This window comes from Chelonoidis abingdonii, chromosome 10 (assembly GCF_003597395.2).
Source record: "Chelonoidis abingdonii isolate Lonesome George chromosome 10, CheloAbing_2.0, whole genome shotgun sequence".
NCBI classification, from domain to species: domain Eukaryota; kingdom Metazoa; phylum Chordata; order Testudines; family Testudinidae; genus Chelonoidis; species Chelonoidis abingdonii.
In genome coordinates this window covers 1557324-1579799 of record NC_133778.1, presented here as the reverse complement: position 1 = coordinate 1579799, position 22476 = coordinate 1557324, and the positions used below count along the sequence as shown (strand labels likewise).

Genomic DNA, 22476 nt, shown 5'->3' with positions numbered 1-22476 from the left:
ATTTTTCTGAATACATTTTTTTTTTTAGCATTAATATATGCCAGTGGAGCCTCAGAGGCTTTAGCTACAGGTACAGTTAAGCATTTGTGCGTTTTTCGCAAATAGTAGAAGCAGTGACATTAAGCATATGAAGGAATCTCTATAGTTATAGATATTTACAAATATTTATTTTGGCAAGAGCCCCTTATTCAGATGTTCACTGCTGCACTCTTACTAATACAGTATCCATATTTTTACAGTACACTCTTCAAATTATGATATGTTCTGGAATTAGTCCTAAGGCAGGAGCTTGCCCTTGCCGTATAATTTTATTTTTTGCAAATATTTAATTTTTCTTACTTTGCAAGGAAAACATACTTTTAAAAGAACTGTGCACTTAACATATGAGCATTGCAGAATTGCAGTTGATAGACTTGCCTGTAACAGTTTGGTGATAGTGTCTCCTACTGTTTCATAAAGGTATGAGAGAGAGTTCTTACTAGGATAACTAACAAACCGTAACAAATCCACCTAAATATTTATTTGCATATATAAAATTATATTTCAAAAGACACTTATGCATAGTTAGTCTGGGCAATATATGCCTGCTTTCTGTGCTATCACACAGCTAGTAGGAAAAGAAGGAAGTCTCTATTTGCAGTGTAGGAAAAATCCCAATATAGACACAGCAGAAAAGTGGGTTCTGCATTTGTCATTATTGCCAGAGTCTGCAGGAGACCTCATTTCACTTTATTCTAACAACATGATCTAGAATGCTGTCTCTTCTCTTCAATAAGCAGGATTTTTTTCATTTTTCTCTGAAAAGATTCATAATCTATAGCGAGTATACTTGTTAGAGAGTGGGTTGGAACTCTAGCAGAAACAGCACATCTTTAATGAAATTTTTAGAAGAAATCCGGTACAAATCTGTCTTCACTTCTTTTCTTCATTTACATTTCACTACAGATGTTAATGAAATAACAGTTCCTTCTAAAAACATCTGTGTATTTAAGCCATTCCAGGAAACATAATGTGATAAACCCAGCAGACTGCAGGTGGGGGGAATAAAAAAGGCTCCTGATTTCATTAAAAAAAAAAAAAAAGCCTTTTTAAACCAATTGTGCAAAATTTATTTTTCATTTGCATACTTTCTGGGGCTAGGTTATAGCCACCATGTAGTGGACTTGTTGTAAGTCTGTAATATTTTTTTCTCCCAACAGAAAAGTGTTAGTGAATGCAGCTAGTTAATTAAAAAACAAAAGAACAGGCTTCTGGAGGTTTCATTTTTATATGTGGTTAAATCCTGAATTGCTCTCAGTTGTTTAAGTGGGTTGAACTAGAACATTATGAATAGACTATGGTATTTGCAGTGAATGTAATTGTAAGCAGTTCTGCATTATTTAGTAGTTAATATGCTTAAAATTTTAGCAAAAAACGATCGAGGAATGTTTAAAACTCTGAGTAATTAGCCAGTTAGATTGCAGCATATGCAGCCGTTACTCCTTTCGTTCCACATGCTTGTATAGAATTTTATAATAACTTCATTTATAACGTGCCCCTTACAGAAGCTCATTGTGCTGAAAATCTTAATGGCACCACTTAAAACCCCCAAAAGATAGCTGTCAAAACCTTTAACAAATAAAAACAGATGGCGAAAAAAAAGGGGAGGAAAAAAGCAATAAATACAGGGCCACAACAGCAAAAATATATTTTATAAATAAGCAAAACATCTTTGGATTTTAAAAAGGATTAAGATACTTTCCAAAACTGGGGAGAGATGGAGTGAGATTTTTTTTTCTTGAGCCCGAGACAAGTTAGAAATCTAGACTTTAGCAGCTACCACAGCTCTGACCCAGTCCCCTCCCAGTTAAGACAGGGTGGTGGGAAGTTTTGACAGTGGGTGGTATCTGAGCACAGATACCCATTAAGTCAAGGCTGAAGGAAGAAGTCTCAACTATCGCCAGGGTCTACTAAGGGTTTTAAAAGTCAACAGTGCCAACTTAAAATCAATCTGCTAGTTTATAAGCTGCCAAGGTAAAGAATGCAAGGTGGGCGTAATGTGATTATGGTAACTCAAGCCAGTGAGTAAACGTGTTCCTGTGCTCTGAGTAATCTGTGGCATAATAATATACGTAACTGAACTACACGGAACATTCCATCTCGACACATAGGATGCACATGAAATCTGGAAGCATTGTAGGAATGATGATAACCCATATATTTAGGTGGAGCTTCTTTTTTTAAAGAGTTCTTATATCCAGGATTTGCAGTGGGAACTTGAAATTTAGCAGGAGACTAGTACTGTTATGAGGAAGGTGCCTTTTTGTGGCCCCATGGAAAACCATTCTCATATAACCAAGTTATTTGCTACTAAACACTGTCATTTCTCATCTGTTTTTTTGCTCGGTGCAGCTGGCTCCTGGCTTGCCATTACAACACTGAACATTATTAGCACTGTGCATTCACCCACGCCAGCGTGCTAGCATACTAAATGGATTCTTATCCTACTGCTGACGTACCCGTGTCCCATGAAAATACCATTTGGCCTAGGAGATGGTGCACTGGGCTGGGACTCTGTATGTGATGGTGGGCAAATCACTTAAATCAGACTTTCACAAATGGTCGGTAATTGTGTGTTCCTCATCTTCTAGCTGTCTACATTTAAACACCTGATTTTCAGAAGTGTTAAGCACTCACAGTGATAAATGAAATCAGTGGGAGCTGTGGATGTCAGACCCTCTGGAGTAAGGCTATGTGGTATGGAATGCAGGGATTCAGGAGGCCCTCAGTGCTAATGCTGGCTTTGCTGTCTGATATGTCTATACCGCTTAAAAAAAACTCCGCAGCTGGACAATGCCAGCCAGCTCTGGCTCGGGCTGCAAGGCTTTCAATCCGGTATAGACTTCCAGGCTCAGGCGGCAAAACTGTGTGCTCTGAACATGTCTCTGGAACTGTTTGCAAATGCAGGGACTAGGGGATTGTTTGGCAAGTTGTGTATGTGTTAGAGGAGCCCGTCAGTAGAAGGCATGAAAAGCAGTTGTGAGCAGAGACAGAGATCCTTGGGCATAGACCTGACTGGAAGGGCAGACTTGGAAACCAAGAGTAAGAAACTGCTTGCTCTTGTTTGTTTCTACTGTGCAGGGAAAACAGTGTACAGTCTTTGTAACTAAACAGGCGTGCGCCAAATAATACACCTGACTCATCTCATCTCTCTCCTCATTGAAACAGCCTGGCAAGGCCCTGGATATTCACTAACCACTTGAGTCAAAGGGGCAACAGTACTTAAATATTACTTAACGTCCTCCCTCACAGGGGAGTTGAGGATTAATTATGTAATATCTGTACAGTACTTTGAACATGTGAAGGGCCATTTAAAAACATCAAATACTCTGAAAAATCAGGTCTTGGTGTCTCAAGATGGGAACCCAAAATTAGTGGAGATTTTTGCAGATTTTGGCCTTCATCTCCCTGAATCTCAGTTCTTCTTTTGTCAAAGCTCTATCTACCTCTGAGGGGTGTGGCCAGGATGAGTTCGAATTCATTGGGCTCAGACAACTTTTATTCTGGCACTTTACTAATTTGTGAGGGTCTCATTTTGTAACTCAAAAACATTTTCTTAATATAGTCGTGATTATTTTGGTTATAATTTCTTATAAAACATTTCAGTTGATCAAGAATATTTACAAATGCACACGTGTTAGTTTAAAATGCACAATGGCTAGACGGTACTAAATAGGCAGTTTTTTCACCAGTGCAATTACATTGATGTTGGTTACCCTTGTGCAAGCCTGTAATGTAGATGTGCACACCCATATGCAGATGTGCTGCACCAGCACAAAACTGGGCTTTCGTCAGTGCATGTTACTGAAGTATGTACTGATGTAAGCTAAACTTTGTACCAGTAATGGTTTGTTGGTTTGATTTACCTAAACATACTAGAGCCTCCCTTAAGAAATGTTGATTCATGTATCCTTAGGGCATGATTCCAAAAGGAAATATTTAAAAATGATTGTGACAACCTGACACAAGTGAGAACCTGCTGTAGTGCCTGAATTTGACCAGTCTGTTAGCACAGTTGTTTTAGCCTCGTGTGGATGGTGGTGCAGATGAATGCCACACCATTGGGAAATCCAGGAGCTTTTGAGACTGGCTTAGACAAAAATGCCTTTCTGGAGCTCTGGTGGCTCTGATCATTGTCCGTCCTTCCATGTAGAACCAACTGTGGATTGAGGAGCATAGCCCCACCCCTTTTGGAGAAGTTAGTGCCATTTAAACAATAGGTCCATGTGCTCACTAAGTACAGGGGCTCTGACTGTAACCAGCTCCTGCACAGGGCCACAGAGGGTAAGTCAGATACAAGACGTACCACATCCCCAAAGAGGTTAGCCATAACTTAGCATGTGCTCTCTCTTAAATTTGGAATGAGGATGAGTGGAGTGACCTGCCCATCCTAATGCAAGAACCATTTGCACAAGGAGATATGCTCTTTCATTGTTTTGTTAAATGTATTAAAACACATCAGCGTCAAGTTATAACAGTTCCTGTTTGGTGCATTGTGGTATGAAGGCTTTGGGTGGTCAGGCTGTGTGCATTCACTTCTTTTTTCCTTTCACATCTCAACAGCAGCAACAGGAAATGCTAGCAATGAAACATCAGCAGGAACTCTTGGAGCACCAGAGAAAGTTGGAGCAACATCGACAGGAACAGGAGCTGGAGAAGCAGCATAGAGAACAGAAACTACAACAGCTAAAAAACAAAGAGAAAGGAAAAGAAAGTAAGTAACAGCAAGATAGTTTTTCAGTGACGGAGTTTACAGTAGGTGAATAGAAGCCATGGGCGCTCGTAACTCTGTTTTACATTGTGGTTGTACAAAGGTAGTTTACAATGCTTAGGAAACATCCGTGGTTCTCTGCATACAGAGAATTGTTGCATGAAATTCTCATGTTAACTGTGAGAAGGGATTGAGGGTAAAGAAAAGATGAAACTGTATCTGAGCCCTCAATTTTGTGTTTTATATACGTACAGTAAAGTATCTTAATTCTGAAAGTATTTCTTTATACCTTACACAGTATGGTTTGCTCTTGTGTATGTGGTAGTACCCAAGGAAAAGTGTGCAACAAGATGCAGTAAAATTATCATCACATAAGAATGACCATGGTGGGTCAGATCTACGATCCATCTAGCCCAGTATCTTGTCTTCTGACAGAGGAAATGAAGAGAACAGGGAAACTGAGTGTTCCATCCTCTGTCGTCCAGTCCAGCTTCTGGCAGTCAGATGTTTAGGGATATGCATAGCATGGGGTTGCATCTCTTACCAGGTTGGCTAATAGCCATTGATGGACCTATTTTCCGTTTGATTCTCTCCTGATTCTTTTTTGAACCCAATTACACTTTTGGCCTTCACTTCTCCTAGCAATGATTTCCACAGGTTAACTGAGTGTTGGGTGAAGTACTTCCATTTGTTTGTTTTAAATCTGCTGCCTATTAATTTCATTGGGTGACTTCTGCTTCTTGTTTTACATGAAGGAGAAAATACTCACTTTCTCCACACTTCTCATGATTTTATAGACCTCTATCACATCTCCTCTTAGTCAATGTCTTTTCCACGCTGAACAGTCCCATTTTTTTATTCTCTCCTCAGATGGAAGCTGTTCCATACCACTAATAATTTTTATTGCCCTTCTCTGTACTTTTTCCAGTTCTGATGTATCTTTTTTGAGGCAAGGAGCCAGAACTGCATAAGATATTCAAGGTGTGGGTGTACCAGGGATTTATATAGTAGCATTATGATATTTTCTGTCTTATCTACCCTTTACTAATGGTTCCTACGTTCTGTTAGCGGTTTTAACTGCCACTGCAGACTGAGTGGATGGTTTCAGAGAAATATCCACAATGACTCCATGGTCTCTTTCTTGAGTAGTAACAGCTCATTTAGCCCCCTTCGTTTTGTAGATGTAGTTGGAATTGTTTTCAAGAGTGCATTACTTTGTATTTGCATTAGGACCACACAAATCCCCCATCAGACATTTCAGTTGCTCATTCTGATCCTTATTGCACATGAATTTGAAGCATGTGAGGGGTGTTCAGTTAGCAGCATTGAAGGTTGAACTCCATTAACCCCAGAAAATGGATCTCACAAGCAGACTCCCCTTCCAATGTGTCTCAGTCCTGCCCTGGAGAGACCACCTCTAGTGCTTAAAGCAGGACCAGGCAAATTTTTTGGCTTGAGGGCAACATCGAGTTTCATAAATTGTATGGAGGGTGTCATGGTATAAATCCCCACTTTGAACCTTAGCGTCCAAAGATGGGGTACCAGCATGAATTCCCCTAAGCTTAATTACTAGCTTAGATTTGATAGGCTGCCACCAACCAGGACTTTCAGTGCCTGGTACACTCTGGTCCTGCTAAAACCTTCCCAGGGGACCCCCAAGACCCAGATCCCTTGGATCTTAACACAAGGAAAGTATCAGAGGGGTAGCCGTGTTAGTCTGGATCTGTAAAAGCAGCAGAGAATCCTGTGGCACCTTATAGACTAACAGACGTTTTGGAGCGTGAGCTTTCGTGGATGTTACCTTCCCCCCCTCCTCTTTCCCCTCACCAAGAGGCCATACAGATTCAAGCTCCGTGAATCTAAAACAAAGGGAAATTCACCTTTCCCCCCTCCCCCTCCTCTCTCCCGGAGAGAGAGACAGAGATAAACACAGAGATCAGGTTTTTCCTCCCCCCTTCTCTCCTTTCTCCCCCCAATTCCCTGGTGAGTGCAGACTCCCTCCCGGGGGTCTTACACAAGATAACCAAAAAATCAATTAGATTCTAAAAAAAGAAAAGTTTTTAATAAAAGAAAGAAAAACATAAAAGTTGTCTCTGTAATCAAGATGGTAAATTGTTAGAGTCTTTCAGCTTATAGACACTAGAGAGAATCCTCCCCCCAGCATACATACAAATTGCAACAGGGATACAATTCTTCCAGCCAAACACACGTTAAAATTCTACCAGCCAGATACACATTTGCAAATAAAGAAAACAATCAAAAAGACTAAACCGCCTTTCTACTTGTACTTACTATTTGAACAGAAAATTAGAGAGCCTGTAGGTACGTCTGGTCGCTCTCAGAACCCAGAGAGAACAATGGGCAAACAAACACACAAAACAAAGACTTCCCTCCACTGAGATTTGAAAGTATCTTGTCTCCTGATTGGTCCTCTGGTCAGGTGTTCCAGGTTCACTGTTTGTAACCCTTTACAGGTAAAAGAGACGTTAACCCTTTACTCTCTGTTTATGACAGAGGGCCTGTTAGGGGATGGGGGTTGTGGCCTTGCCTCCACCTCCTATCTGCTCCCCCCTTCCCCCTGGACTCCTGCCCCATCCAACCTCTCCGTTTCCTGATTGCCCCCCACCCGGACCGCTGCCCCATCCACACATCTCTTCTCCCTGTCCCCTGACTGCCCCCAGACCCCTGCTGCCCCATTCAACCCCTCCTCTCATTCCTGATGGCCCCCAAGGGACCCCTGCCCCATCCAACCACCCCTTCTCTGGGGTTGGGAAGCGGATTCCTGGGAAAAGGTGGGCTGGGTGGCGGAGGAGGCTGGACCTGAGATGGGGGAAGGGATAGCTCAGTGCTTTAAGCATTGGCCTGCTAAACCCAGGGTTGTGAGTTCAATCCTTGAGGGAGCCATTTAGGGATCTCAGGCAGAAATCTGTCTGGGGATTGGTCCTGCTTTGGCAGGAGGTTGGACTAGATGACCTCCTGAGGTCCCTTCCAACCCTGACATTCTACAGTTATCACTACAAAAGTTTTAATTTATGGCAGGGAGGGATAGCTCAGTGGTTTGAGCATTGGCCTCCTAAACCCAGGGTTATGAGTTCAGTCCTTGAGGGGGCCATTTAGAGAACTGGGGTAAAAATCTGTCTGGGGATTAGTCCTGCTTTGAGCAGGGAGTTGGACTAGATGATCTACTGAGGTCCCTTCCAACCTTGATATTCTATGATTCTGACTGCCTCTGGAACCCCTGCCACCCCATTCAACCTTCTCTCCTTCCTGACTGCCCCCCGCAGGACCCCTGCCTCCATTCAACCCCCTGTTACCACCATCCACACCCCTGTCCTCTGACCACCACCCCAAACTCCCCTGCCCTCTATCCCACCCCACACTCCCTGTCCCCTTACCGCATTGCCTGGAGCACCACTGGCTGGCAGCACAACAGCTTCACCGCCAGGCCACACTGCCGCCACCACCACACAGCTCAGAGCACCGGGTCAGGCCGGGCTCTGCAGCTGTGCTGCCCCAGGAGCTCACAGCCCTGCTGCCCAGAACATTGTGCCAGCAGCGGAGCGAGCGAGCTGTGGCTGTGGGGGCAGAGGGACAGCAGGGAAGGGGCCGGGTGCTGCTAACTTCCTGGGTCAGGAGCTCAAGGACCGGGCAGGATGGTACCATGGGCTGTAGTTTGCCTACCCCTGGCTTAAAGGATACTTGAGGTACTCCGTTCAGTCAGCAGCTTCTCTGAGACAGCCAACAGGGGTGCTGTTTGTAGAGGTAGTTTTCACAGTGTAAACATTTGTCCACTAGAAGCTTCACTGACTCATCAACTTATTCCTTATAGGGTACTGACGAGCTTGCAAGTAACTGTCAGGACAGCCTGTTACAGATTTGAACTAGTGACTAAGCTATGCAAGGGGTCCAATTACCAACCCTCCTGAGACTGCCATTTCCCACATCCTTACCTGATTGGAAAAACATTGAACAAAGTAGTATGTTTTCTTGGTGGCCGGAGCTAGACAATAATTTGGAGAGTCTTCCCGTTGCTAGGAAGTGCTGTTTTCTGCATGACGGAATTACAAAGGTCATACAATTGTGAACCCTTATAGAGATACCAATATACTGTTTTTAAAAAAAAGAAAGAAAGAGAAAAATAAGTTGCATGTGATGGTTTAAAAAACCCTTTAGAAAAGTTTCCCATTGTCTTCTAAATTCTCTAGGGATTTTCCATCAGGAAAATGAGACAAGGAAAGGAAGTGAGAGGTAGAAGAGGCAGAGTGAGTGGATAGGGGATACTAATGGGGGACCAGATAAGATATGTGAGGTGGACATGCAAGGGCTTTTTCAGAAACAAAATGCCTTTCAGGATCTGCCAGGACTGGGAGATTGTTTTGTCTGCTTTTTTCCTAGAGTCTGATTTCCCCCACCATAAGCTCCCTCATTATAAGGGTAGGCAGTAAATCTAATCCCCATTCAAAGTGAAGGAGGCTGTAGATTTGGTAAATGCCTCAATAAAACACTTTTGTTTAAGGTCAGAGCTATTTTAGATGAGCTGGTGTGACTAAAGCAAAAGAGTCAGAATTTACCAGTAAGAAATTGGGTAGTTTGGTGCTGCTGATGAGTGGGTGAAGATGATTTTCCATGTAGAATCAATCCTGTGGCTTAACCACAAGGATGTGTGCCGTTGGCTGCCATGTGAGATGATACTTTCCCTTTTCTTAGTTTTTTTTTTTTTAGTATAAATCCTAAGTAATGACAATAATCTTTTACCATGTGGAAACTAAATATTATATCTTCCCTCCCCATTGTTGTTAGCTCAGATCAATTGATGATGATATATATGCTTTGTTCTATCTGTTCTTCCTGTAAAATGTGTATTGTTTTATTTTTATTTTAAAATTTTTTAAAAAAAAATCAATAAAACAGACTGACTACAAAACACTCAAAGGATCTGAAGAATATTTTTGAAAGAAATTCAGATAAGTGCAGAAGAAAGACTAGAACCGTGGGATGTTATGTTGTAATCATGGAAACAGTCTTCGTCTTTATTTTTCAATACTTTTATTTAAAAGGCGGGATAGTGTTTGTATAATCAGTGCAGCTAAACATTTTAGAACACGTAAAATATTTTTCTTACATCCTAACATTTTGCTAAACTTAATTCAACTACAGTTGTCCTAAGCTAGAAAATAAGGAGGAAATACTAGATACAAGAAAAGTCTACCGTCCCCCACCCCTGAATATGAGACCAAATACACTGTGTAGTATTTTGTAAAAGACAACACAAACAGATTTCACTTAATGTAATAATGGCATCTCCCTTCTTTCTCATCTCAGGATACCAAAACTGCCGAATGTGACTTGAAATGTGCTGTCATGATGCATTTGGACCAAAAGTATAACTTCCACAACAACCATACAAAAGGAAAATGTTTAGCAAACAAAGTAGAGCAAGTTAAATTTTCTTGACTTGTAAGTTCTTACCATACAACAAGCAGTAGCATCAGCAGCAGAGAGCTGGACCTTACCTCTCGTCATCCTACCTTCCCACCATTATCAATAGGACCTAGAACCAGTTCTAAGCACTGCGCCCAGCCAGCCACGCCTGGCCCCATAATCTGCTGCTAACCCAGGGCTTCCAGGCATGGAATTTCAAAGTCCATTGCTGCTGCAGAGACCTTCACAGTCCTTCTCAGCACAAGTTGCCTTTGACACACTGCCTTTTCTTAGTCCTTCTGCTGTCACAGCTTGCAGTCCTATCTCTGAACTGTGGCACTGTAGTTGTGAAGTATCAGGGGGTAGTCATGTTAGTCTGTATCCGCAAAAACAACAAAGAGTCCAGTGGCACCTTAAAGACTGACAGATTTATTTGGGCATAAGCTTTCATGGGTAAAAAACCTCACATCTGAAGAAGTGAGAAGGTGAAGAAAGCTTATGCCCAAATAAATCTGTCAGTCTTTAAGGTGCCACGGGACTCCTTGTTGTCACAGTAGTTGTGGCAACCCTAGTTAGTCTAAGCTATAATGTAGTATATTAATGAGCTGATTTGTCCTGTTATTTCCCTTTTAGCCTGCCACTCTATCTAGTTGTCTGCCTTATTTGCACCATATCTGTATGATATCTCCCATGATGCTGACTGCATTCACTCTTGTTTCAGCACCTCTGTACTTTTTTCCTGTCCTTATTTCCTATCTTTTCAGAGCTCTCTCCTCTCCTCTTCACCATGCCATCTCTACTCTCCCACACCTCTGCTCAGTTTCCCGTGTGCAGTTTGTAATAAAACCATATTCCACCTCTGGATTCTCTTTCTGCCTCTGTGCCTATGCCAACCTTGCTCCATCTCAGGCTCTAGTCTCATTTTTACCCTCTGAAGAACCTGTTCTTACCACAACTTCTATTCTTCAGTCTTTATAAACCAGTCTAATTCTTATATCCCCACTCCCTTCTTCCTGTCTCCCATTCCCTTTACAATACTCTGTCTATCTCAAATGAAAACAACACCACTCATGGTCTCTTATCTTTTTTCCTTTTATTTATTTGCAGTCACTGAAACCTAGTTTCCCCCCTTCTCACACTACTACTACATGTACAATGACTGCTCCTCCTCCTTCTGCCTAGCAGGCCACGGTGGTATTTGGGCTCCTACTCTCCAGCTCCTACTGTCCCCTGGTCTTCCTTTGTTTTGTTGGAGGACCTCTAGGAGGCCTCAGCTGTGGATTGTGAAGCTGTCTCTGTCTTTAATTGAAGGGTTAGAGCAGTGGTCCCCAACCTTTTCTGGGTGGCGGGTGCTGGACGACGAGCCACCAAGGGCCATGGCCGGCGGACAAGCATCCGCCAAAATGCCACCGAGAAGCAGCAATTTCATGAGACATCACTGCCTAAATAGTATCATCAAGAGGTGTCACTGCCGAAATGCCTCCGAAAATCAGCGGCATTTCGGCCGCAATGCCTCTTGGGGTATGTCCAGATTACCCATCGTATCAGCGGGTAGCGATAGATTTATTTGGGGATTGATATATTGTGTCTCATCTAACCGCAATATATCGATCCCCGAGCACGCTCCCATCAACTCTGGAACTCCACCGGAGCGAGCGGCGGTAGCGGAGTCAACACGGGGAGCCGCGGACGTTGATCCCGTGCCGTGAGGACCCGAGGTAAATCGATCTAAGATACTTCCACTTCAGCTACGCTATTCACATAGCTGAAGTTGCGTATCTTAGATCCATTACCCCTCCCCCCCAGTGTAGACCAGCCCTAGGTGACGCCGCTTTTCGGCAGCATTTCAACGGATGCTTGTCTGCCAGCCAGTATGTGGGCTCACATATATGCCCTGGCGGGCGCCATGGCACCTGCAGGCACCGCGTTGGGGACCACTGGGTTAGAGGCTTTTAGTCTAACCAAGATGGAGTCTCTCCTAAGCATTTCTCAGGCATGTGAGTCAAATAGTTGTTAGCAAAATCACTTTTAGATGCTGTGTGGAAGTGCAATTGATGGTTATGTAGCATCTTTTAGGAAAAATGTGGGTAAATAAGACCTGAAGTTTTAACATAACAGAGATCCATTTAAGTGGAGAGAGGGAGGAGAGGAAGAGGGCTAATAAATGTTCAGGCCTTTTTATATCATAGAAGAACAAAAAAAAGGGACACCTTTAATTTAAACTAATCATACAATAGAACCTTGTCAGTCCATCCGTGGCTAATTTTCACACACAATAAGAACCCTTTCTCCCAGCTTCTTAGTACAGATTAATAGCAGGGTTAATGTGTTATATGTCATATTCCCAAGGCTACTGCTTTTTTACAAAATACACTACACTTCAGCCTTTTCTGGAACATTCTGAAGTAGTACAAAGCACCTTTTTGGAAGTATTAGCCTTGCTTTTGTGGTGTTCACTAACCTGCTAATTTGCAAAGTTCTGTAGACGCAGTGTTCCCACCATCCCCCATATGCACACTAGTAAGATTTTGCTGTAATTAGCTTATACTTTTAGTTTCTTGTAGGGATTCTTGGATCCAATACAGTTACATAACCCCCTAATATTATTACTATTAAGGTAGCATTTAATGGCTTCAGGAAAGGATTGAGGCCTCATTTTGCTAGGCAGTAGACAAACACAGAAAGACTGTCCCTGTCCCAGAAAGTTTACATAGTGTGACCCTGGCCACTTGGGAACAGCAGAATAGTGTTTTTTGTTTTGTTTTTTAAGATGGACCATGGCCTGACCCTCGTCTGGAGATATACCTGTCTCATAGAGCTGGAAGGGACCAAGTCCAGCCCCCTGCCTTCACTAGCAGGACTAAGTACTGTTTGTTGTTGTGTCCCCGTGTCCCCCCCATCCCTAAGTGGCCCCTTGAAGGATTGAACTCACAATCCTGGGTTTACCAGGCCAATGCTCAAACCACTGAACTATCCCTCTCCCTTAACAGCAGAGGAGTAGAAGGGAGATATACTGGCCACTGGATAAGCAGTTTTCTGTTCCCTGAGTCACCAGAGCAGGGGCTGCTCCAGGCTAATGAAAACACCTGACTCCAATTAACCTGCTAAGAGTTAGATGAGGCTGTTAAGCACCTGACTCTAATTAAGGCCCCTCTGATGCTATAAAAGGGCTTACTCCAGTCAGGCTGGGGGAGCCAAAGGAGAGGAAGTGTGTGTGAGGAACTGGGAGCAAGAGGCGTGCAAGAAGCTGAGAGTGAGTAGGCACACTGCTGGAGGACTGAGAAGTACAAGTGTTATCAGACATCAGGAGGAAGGTCCTGTGGTGAGGATAAAGAAGGTGTTAGGAGGAGACCATGGGGAAGTAGCCCAAGGAGTTGTAGCTGTCGCACAACTGTACCAGGAGGCACTCTAGACAGTTGCAGTCCACAGGGCCGTGGGCTGGAACCCGGAGTAGAGGGCGGGCCCTGGTTCCCCCCAGTCCTCTCAACTCCTGATCAAACACAGGAGGAGTTGACCTGGACTGTGGCTCCTACCAGAGGGGAAGGTCTCTGGGCTGTTTCCCGACCCACAGGGTGAATCTGTGAGGTGAGCAAATCCGCCAATAAGTGCAGGACCCACCAAAGTAGAGGAGGAACTTTGTCACAATAGTGATCCCCTAGTGAGGACTTCTGCACCAGTGTGGCATTTCACTGACTTCAGTGGAACCACAGTGGGTTCTGCCCCAGTCGCCTCAATACAACGTTGAGACTTTGAGTCAGGGACTGTCTTTTTGCTCCATTTGTATAGCACCTAGCACAATGGTATCCTAAGCCATGGCCGGGGGTCTTACGTGCTGTGATAATACCAAGAATAAATATAATAGACAATAAACGAGGGAATGTTGAGGTGATATTAATGGACGTGTCCTGTTATTTATTTGCCTTTTTACTAATTTTAGTTTTAAAACTTGTCTGTGCTTTAGTTTGCCCCTTATCTTTGACATGCCATTATCTGCTGTACCTAGAGAACAGAAAATGTTTTAATTCACATGAAAGTGACACTTAAATGTGTTAAATTGATACAGGGAGGATAATTAATCAGTTTTCACATCTGTGTATTTACCCATTTTCTGAAGTGTGGGATAGAAATCTGAATGGAACTGATGGATGTGCAGACTAATTCTGGATGCTTTCCCAGAGTAACAGAATGGTGGGAGTTCCAGTTCAAACCCTCTGGAGTCAGGCTCCAATTCTGCCAGAGGTAACATTGGAGAATGGTGGAGGGTGAAGTCAATTGCTAAAGCTAATGAAGCCAGGCTCATTTTCTCTCTGTCTCCCCAGAACTGGACAGAGAATGGAAGGCCTTTAGTTTTTGTTTCTCCTTTGATATGTATGTAGTGCCTTTCAGCACGCGCTCTCTCACTCACTCACTCACTCACACACACACACACACACACACACACACACATTTATTGCCGGTAGAGGTTTTGTAAACACTATGAGCTACACATATTTGGCTTGATGCTCCTAAATACTGTCATCTTTAACCAAAGCCACCAGAACGTAGCCACGTTTGATTATTTTGAAGATGTTAGTGATTAAACATGAGAATTGTTTGGCGAGACAGTATCTTTAAAAATGTGTGGTCTTATTAGTCGCTCTCTGGTACTTCTCACCTTCTCCATCATTGTATTGTATTACTTCCTGCAAGCCTCCCTCATTTGAACTACCTCTTTGGATCATTGCCCAATCTACTTTATCTAGAAGTAACAAGAAATACTGGTTTCCCCCCAAAAAACGAATTTAAGATTTATCACTCCCTATAAAATGTTGAGCAGTGCTGCACCTTCAAACAGTGCTGCACAAATAACTTTGAGGACTTTTTCTTCACGAACAAATGAAAAGTTAAGTATAATTAAAAGCTGGTGCTCATATTGGCTGACTTTTCTACCCATGACTTGACAGTGTGTATTTCTGTCGAGATGACTTTCTTGCATTCCAGATGTTATCCCTATGGAAGATTGGCTTACACTGTGGTTTAGATGAGCCCCCATATACTACTTGCTATGATTACCAAAATATCTGTGTGTTACTCCTTCAGAAATGCTCTCTGAGAATCGGTTCTGCCAACTGAAGGATAATTTTAATCCATCATAGTAAAATAGACTGGTCTCTATTGTCGAGTAGATAATTATTAGAAATTACACAGTTGACATTTTAACCCTACACTTTGAAATTTCAGATATTTTTTAAAATGCTAGATTTTCTATTTGAAGATATGAATTGCAAACTTGTAACTGAATTGGAATATAGCGTAGGTCTTATTGTACACAGATACATTGAACAAAGAGATCCTTATTTGCAGGATTTCTCAAGACAAAGTCTACATATGAGATATTCATCTCATTCCCCTTGTGCTTGCAGATGTGACATTTTAAAAACTTGATTATGCACAAGACCCCTTATCCTAAATACCTTTGATTAAAAGAAAGCTGGAATACCTAGTACAAGTGCTTTATTCTACATGCATTTTTATGCAAGTACAAAAATCCTCTTCAGAAACCTTTTTTTAGGAAAATGAGAAATTTCTGATTATATCTCCCTTTTCAGACATAGATTGCAATTATGTACAAGTCCAGATAGTAAAGAGGAGTTCTTCATTGGAGCCTCTTTGTCTTTTTTTCTTTGAAATAAGCTTTTACGTTGATTGGAGAGTCAAAGATTTAGCTCTCAATCTTTTCAAATATTTTCTTTGTTGCTTTGTGAATGAAAGTTGCAAGTTTTAATTCACTGCTGCTTTCATCAAATGAAGTTGGTTAAATAACCTCTCTTTATTTTTGGATGTTTCAGGTGCAGTGGCAAGCACAGAAGTAAAAATGAAATTACAAGAGTTTGTCTTAAATAAAAAGAAAGCTTTGGCACACCGGAATCTCAACCATTGCATTTCCAATGATCCCCGCTTCTGGTATGGGTAAGTGGTACTGGGCTTATCATGATTCAGCCGGTGCCACCTTTGTTCACAATTGCTGGAGGGCTGAGGGAATGCATTTAATGGGTGAACAGTATCTTACAAATAAAGATGTTGCAAAATAATTAGTTAAATTGTATCATAACTAGATCCACATTTGTAGTGGGTGTGAAAGGAATGATCTGATAGTCCATTAATTATATTCTTAATTTGCATGTGAATGAAGATCCTTTCCCTATAACAGTTCAATTCAAGCACTGTTATGTGTAATGATGTAAGGATGAGGTCTGTAATGTAAGGGTCTATAATGATGTTTCCACTAGCAGAGGATTTTGATGTTCTTTTCTTTAATCTATGATCACTCAAAGTGGATTATTCTGTGTAGTTTTACTTACAGATCAATCTCTACTAGGCATCTACAGTTCCTTAATTCAGCATATGATACTAGAAAATCAGGACTCTAGTATAATGGGAAGATTACTGTTGCATTTCACTGGATTTTCACTCAAGTTATTTTTATTAAAATGTTTTAAGTTTACTCCTCACATTACACTCTGACACTACAGGTAAGTATCCAATCAAAAATTAAAGGATTTGGCTCTTAAAATTAATCCATTAAAAGTACCAAATGCACCTTATTTACATCCCCCAATCAGGCAAAAGCCTGAAGAAACTGTGGCCTGAAAGTCAACAGAGTCTGGTGGTGGTGGACCAAATGTGGAAGAGAATTCTGGAGCTGAAGGCCGTATACTGAAAATGCCTAACTGTTGGCCCCTGGGCATTCAAAACAGATCCTGTGAGCGAGGCTGTGCCAGCAGTCCTCAACTGCCACAGTGGCACACACAAAAGAAAGAGGTTTCTCAAGGAGATACAACTCAACCTGTGTAGAGCAGTGATTGGTATTTATTATTTTTATTTTTTTATAAGGAAGCAGACAATGAAAAGCACAAAATGGTGAATGACTTACGGCTTGTCTTGGGAGGGCTGGAGCCATAGCTATTTTCTTCCCAAGGTCCCGTTCTTTGTATATGAAAGGATTTTCAGGACACTACTAATGAGGGAAGATGAAAATAAACGTGCTTTATTGTGGTGGGATTGGGCTGCTTGGATACGTTTCTCAATAATATTTCTTATATGCTAGTGACCTGAACATTGTGGTCCCAGCAGTTACTCAGCACCACTTCTCTGAAAGGAGGAGGGGAAACCACTTCCGTGTGCTTTCCAGCCATCTGACCAGACTTCACAGTAGAATGTAAAGAATAAATCACACAAATACCTTTCAGTCAGCGGTACCACAGGCTGCTGACGTATCTCAAAGAATTGGCTTGAACACCTGAATATTAGCCATTGCTGGGAAAAAATCCTTGATGGAGAAATTTAGAGGGGAAAAGAGGCATTAGTGATACCATAAATGTCAGGAAAAGATTTCTTAAGCAAGGGCCTAATCACCACTTTTTCAAAAGATGCTTGCATTCTGCCTTCATTTCAGGAGGGATGTCTGTGAGTGAAACTAGTTAAAACTCTGAGATGGCTTTGTCCCTCCAGACACAGATGGATTTGTCTATTCCAGTCTGTTCATTCATATCCAAAATGAAGACAATAAACTCGCCACAGTGAGAAATATTAGACCCTGTTTCTGGGTGATGATAGCCAAACTTCAGTGTTCCCGCACCTGAAACATTTCCTCTGACTGAGACTTCCTAGACAGTACTGCAGAGGAGGGGAAAATGCTAACGATACCATTCTCATTCATCCTCCCAGTTTGTGACAGAATGAAATTCACCTAGCTCAAAGCTTTTTCACCCTTCCGTAGTAGTAACTCAGAAAGAAACATCACCTGATCCCATTTACTGGTTGCACACCAACAATGTACCATTAGCTCAGTCTCTCAGACTAAACTTGTGTTTATGCATGTACAGGGGAAATGTTTGGGGTCAGGGCTGAAGTGGAAGCATGTGTGTATATGGAGGGGGACCAGTATGGGTGCAGATGAGTGTAGACATCCAGAGTTGGAAAAAACTGGCCTATATGCTCTGACTGCTTTGTGCTGCTCCAGAGTGGCATGCTGCTCCAGAGTGGCATCCTGCTTTGGGCTGCTCCAGAGTGTACTGCTTAATCTGGCCTTAAAAGTATATTTATTAAAACTAAGAGTGGTATTACATATATTAAAATCCTTAGAAATATCACAAAATTATATTCTTTTCAGCGTCTGTCTTAGTGATCGGAAGTTTTAAAAACCCAAACATTTCCCAATAAAAAGTACATTAAACTTGAGTTAAAGTTGAGTTCATATCAGAAAGGTATCAGTAAAAACATTACAGGGATGTTGTAAGTATACTAAAAACAATTGTTATCAACTCAAGAATCTGAGAGTTTAACCCTTAACTTAAAAGAAATCCAAACACATTGAAGAATGGAAATGCACAATTAAGGCTCTTAAAAAAAAAAAATAATCTTAACTCTACTTCATAGTGATGTGATGGGGTGAGGGGAGAAAAAAATCAAAAGTGTCTTTAAAAATAAGTTACGAGCTAATCATGATTGTATGGTTATTGCATGGTATCGGGATGGGCTTATCTGTATGCTAAAGTCATGTGTGGGTGATTTCTGTGGAGACTGCTAAATGAATAATCAGGGAATTTTTTTTAATGAATCTGAATTTGAAACTGGAGGCATAATGGCCTGGTGTGCGTGTGTCTTCAGTCCTGACCGGAAATGTGCCTACCTATGTACATTTTGTCTGTGCCCATGCTGTTACTTTCTCCTTTTCTCTCACATAATTGATTTTCTAGTGTTCTCTTCAATTATATGAATCATGAGACATTTTGGAATTATGCTAAGAACACTTGAGCACTGTGAACAGCAATATTCTCAGTTTCCTATTAGCTTAAAATGCCTTAATTTTATTATGGAAAAGTTGCATTAGGGCAGTTACAGAATCAAAAATAAAAAGTGAACATTTTAATTCCAAGCGTTTAGCTCACTTTGATCCTGTGGCCTGAGGAAAGTTTGATGTATAATTTTGATATCCATCCCATCCCATCTGTTACAAAAGTAAATTCCGTTACAGAAGTTATAAAATGTCTGAGAGGGAGGTCACTCCCTTTGTGTCTGTATATGTGTATACACGTGTGTATCAATTAAGGGTGCTAATTTATTTTTATAAATCAGCACCCTTAATTAATTTATAGATCAGCAAATTAAATCTAGTCTAAAGTGTTACTTCAAAGGGCTGTGGTAATGCAGCATGTTAGTTAACAAGTAGTTTTGTCCTTTGATACAGCAAATGCTGACAACTCACTGAATTCTTCAAATCGTTCTGAAGTACAGAACACAGATAGTCTGGTTAAATACATTGATGTTTTAAATTTCTGAAATTGCAAATCCTCTCTTTGATTCTCTTTGCCAGTTCAGTTGTTGCCATCAGATACAGTACACACAAACATTGTGGTGAGGTCATCCCATTACCTATGTATTTAAGGGAGTTGCCAACTTACGGAATTCAGTTGCTGCTGTCTGCAACAAGTGGAGAGATCATACTGTACCCTGCTGACATAGGGTACTAAAGAGAGGGTAGAGGAAGGGCTGGAGGCCCCTGAAATCCTTCTAGGACTGAGATCTCAAATTTTGTGGCTGTCCCCATTTGTATCCTGCACAGAGTTACCAACAGTCTTCAGACTACCAGTTACTCCCTCCAGCAGGCTGCCAGCTCAAGGGTCTTGGCCTGTCTGAGTTTCACAGGCCCCCAGGGTGGCACCTCTGAGGCTGACACTGGGACACCCACACCAGACTACTCAGGCCATTGCCAGGTATCCTGCCGCTCGTGGTGATCATGAAGAGGAAATGGGGGGGAAGGGGATGTCAACCTGAGAGATATCAACACCAAGGGCATCTGGGCAAGACAAGGCAAAAGTCCCCTCCCATTGGGATCAGAATCTGTTTACTTTAGGACAGTTAAAGACCATGAGTTATAAAATGTGAGACTGTAAATATATAATGTATGATTCAGTACATTCACAAGAGCAAGTAAACCAAAAATAACGCCCCCCCACCCCACATACACTTTTAATTAACCAGTAATTTTAAACCAGCCTTCCAGATCCTGAGATTCCAGAACTCATCTCTGGTATCCAGTTATGTTCACGTGATAGGAAAATACTGAATCATTTACAAAATGGCTAAAATGTACTCCCTTAACTTACTCCAGCTGTAAGCTGCAGAAAAGTACCTTTATAGCTCTTTAATATGATATTGAATACTAGAGATGAGCATAAGGTCAGTCTTGTTAATTAGAATCTGTTTATAAATTCTCTTATAAATCCATGACAAGATTTAACTAATATGTGGTACAGTGGTTGTTTATCAGTTAGTAATGGGTGACTGGGACTACCTAGGGGGATGGTCATTTAATAGAGCTAGTCAAGAAAAGTTAAATATTTTCTGTAATAGTTTTTCAGTTGAAAAATTTTGTGTTTTTTGGAAAAAATGTTTCAAATGAATTGATTAGCGCTAGTGCTTAACAAGTAGCGAGTGTTTGTGTGATGCATGTTGCTAAGTTGGTTCTTCTAGGTTTTAGTAAAGAAACCAACATTAAGTGTATAGTTAAGCTTCATAGTGGAAGATCGGGGGAGGTCCCTGATGACTGAAAAAAGGCTAATGTAGTGCCCGTCTTTAAAAAAAAAAAAAAAAAAAAAAAAAAGGAAGGAGGAGGATCCAGGGAATTACAGGCCAGTCAGCCTCACCCAATCCCTGGAAAAATAATGGAGCAGGTCCTCAAGGAATCAATTCTGAAGCACTTAGAAGAGAGGAAAGTGATCAGGAACAGTCACCATGGATTCAGAAAGGGCAAGTCATGCCCGACTAACCTAATTGCCTTCTATGACGAGATAACTGGCTCTGTGGATGAGGGGAAAGCAGTGGATGTGTTATTCCTTGACTTTAGCAAAACTTTTGATACGATTTCCACAGTATTTTTGCCAGCAAGTTAAAGAAGTATGGGCTGTAAGGTGGATAGAAAGCTGGCTAGATTGTCGGCCAGCTAGTGATCAGTGGCTCCATGACTAGCTGGCAGCCGGTATCAAGTGGAGTGCCCCAACCGTCAGTCCTGGGGCCGGTTTTGTTCAGTATCTTCATTAATGATCTGCAGGATGGCATGGACTGCACTCTCAGCAAATTTGCAGATGACGCTAAACTGGGAGGAGTGGTAGATATGCTGGAGGGTAGAGATACCATACATATGGACCTAGACAAATTAGAGCATTGGGCCAAAAGAAATCTGATGTGGTTAAACAAGGACAAGTGCAGAGTCCTGCACTGAGGACAGAAGAATCTCATGCACTGCTACAGACTAGGGACTGAATGACTAGACAGCAGTTCTGCAGAAAAGGGCCAGGGGTTACAGTGGACAAGAAGCTGGATATGAGTCAACAGTGTGCCCTTGTTGCCAAGAAGGCTAACAGGATTTTGGACTGTATAACTAGGGGCATTCCCAGGAGATCTAGGGATGTGATCATTCCCCTCTATTTGACATTGGTGAGGCCTCATCTGGAGTACTGTGTCCAGTTTTGGGCCCCGCACCACAAGGAGGATGTGGAAAAATTAGAGTCCAGTGGAGGGCAACAAAAATGATTAGAGGGCTGGAGCACATAATTTATGTGAGAGGCTGAGGGAACTGAGATTGTTTCTTCTGCAGAAGAGAAGAATGAGGGGGGATTTGATAGCTGCTTTCAACTACCTGAAAGGGTTCCAAAGAGAATGGATCTAGACTCTTTCTCAGTGGTAGCAGATGACAGAACAAGGAGTAACAGTCTCAAGTTGCAGTGGGGGAGGTTTAGGTTGGATATTAGGAAAAAAATGTTCTCTCGGAGAGTGGTGAAGCACTGGAATGGGTTATCTAGGGAGATGGTGGAATCTCCTTCCTTAGAGGTTTTTAAGGTCAGGCTTGACAGAGCCCTGACTGGGATGATTTAGTTGGGGATTGGTCCTGCTTTGAGCAGGGGGTTGGACTAGATGACCTCCTGAGGTCCCTTCCTGCCCTGATATTCTGTGATTGATTGGGAGCTGTTTGTTATAAGTGGGATAGGAGAAAGCAGCAGTGTTACTCACTGTCTTTCTAGAAGAGGCTGGAAGCTAGTAGCAGCACTGATTATCCCCAGTAATCTCTCCTTTTAAGGGTAAAAGGGCTATCACATGGTTAAATTAATCGCAATTAATCACGAGATTAAAAAAAATTAAATCACAATCAGTTTTATTCACTGTTAATAGAATACCATTTATTTAAATATTTTTACGTTTCTACATTTTCAAATGTATTGATTTCAGTTACAACACAGAATATAAGGTATACAGTGCTCATTATA

The 22476-nt window shown here is 41.8% G+C and overlaps 1 protein-coding gene across 10 annotated transcripts in view; it reads left to right on the top strand.

Annotated features, from left to right (window-relative positions):
• The window catches only part of HDAC4 (histone deacetylase 4), a 494934-nt gene that overhangs the window by 269545 nt on the left and 202913 nt on the right, over window positions 1–22476 (top strand). For all 10 annotated transcript variants that reach the window (XM_075069863.1, XM_075069860.1, XM_075069862.1 and 7 more), the window contains 2 exons: window positions 4603–4753; window positions 16000–16120. In XM_075069863.1, coding sequence (XP_074925964.1) covers window positions 4603–4753; window positions 16000–16120 — 272 coding nt within the window. The remainder of the gene's footprint in view (window positions 1–4602; window positions 4754–15999; window positions 16121–22476) is intronic.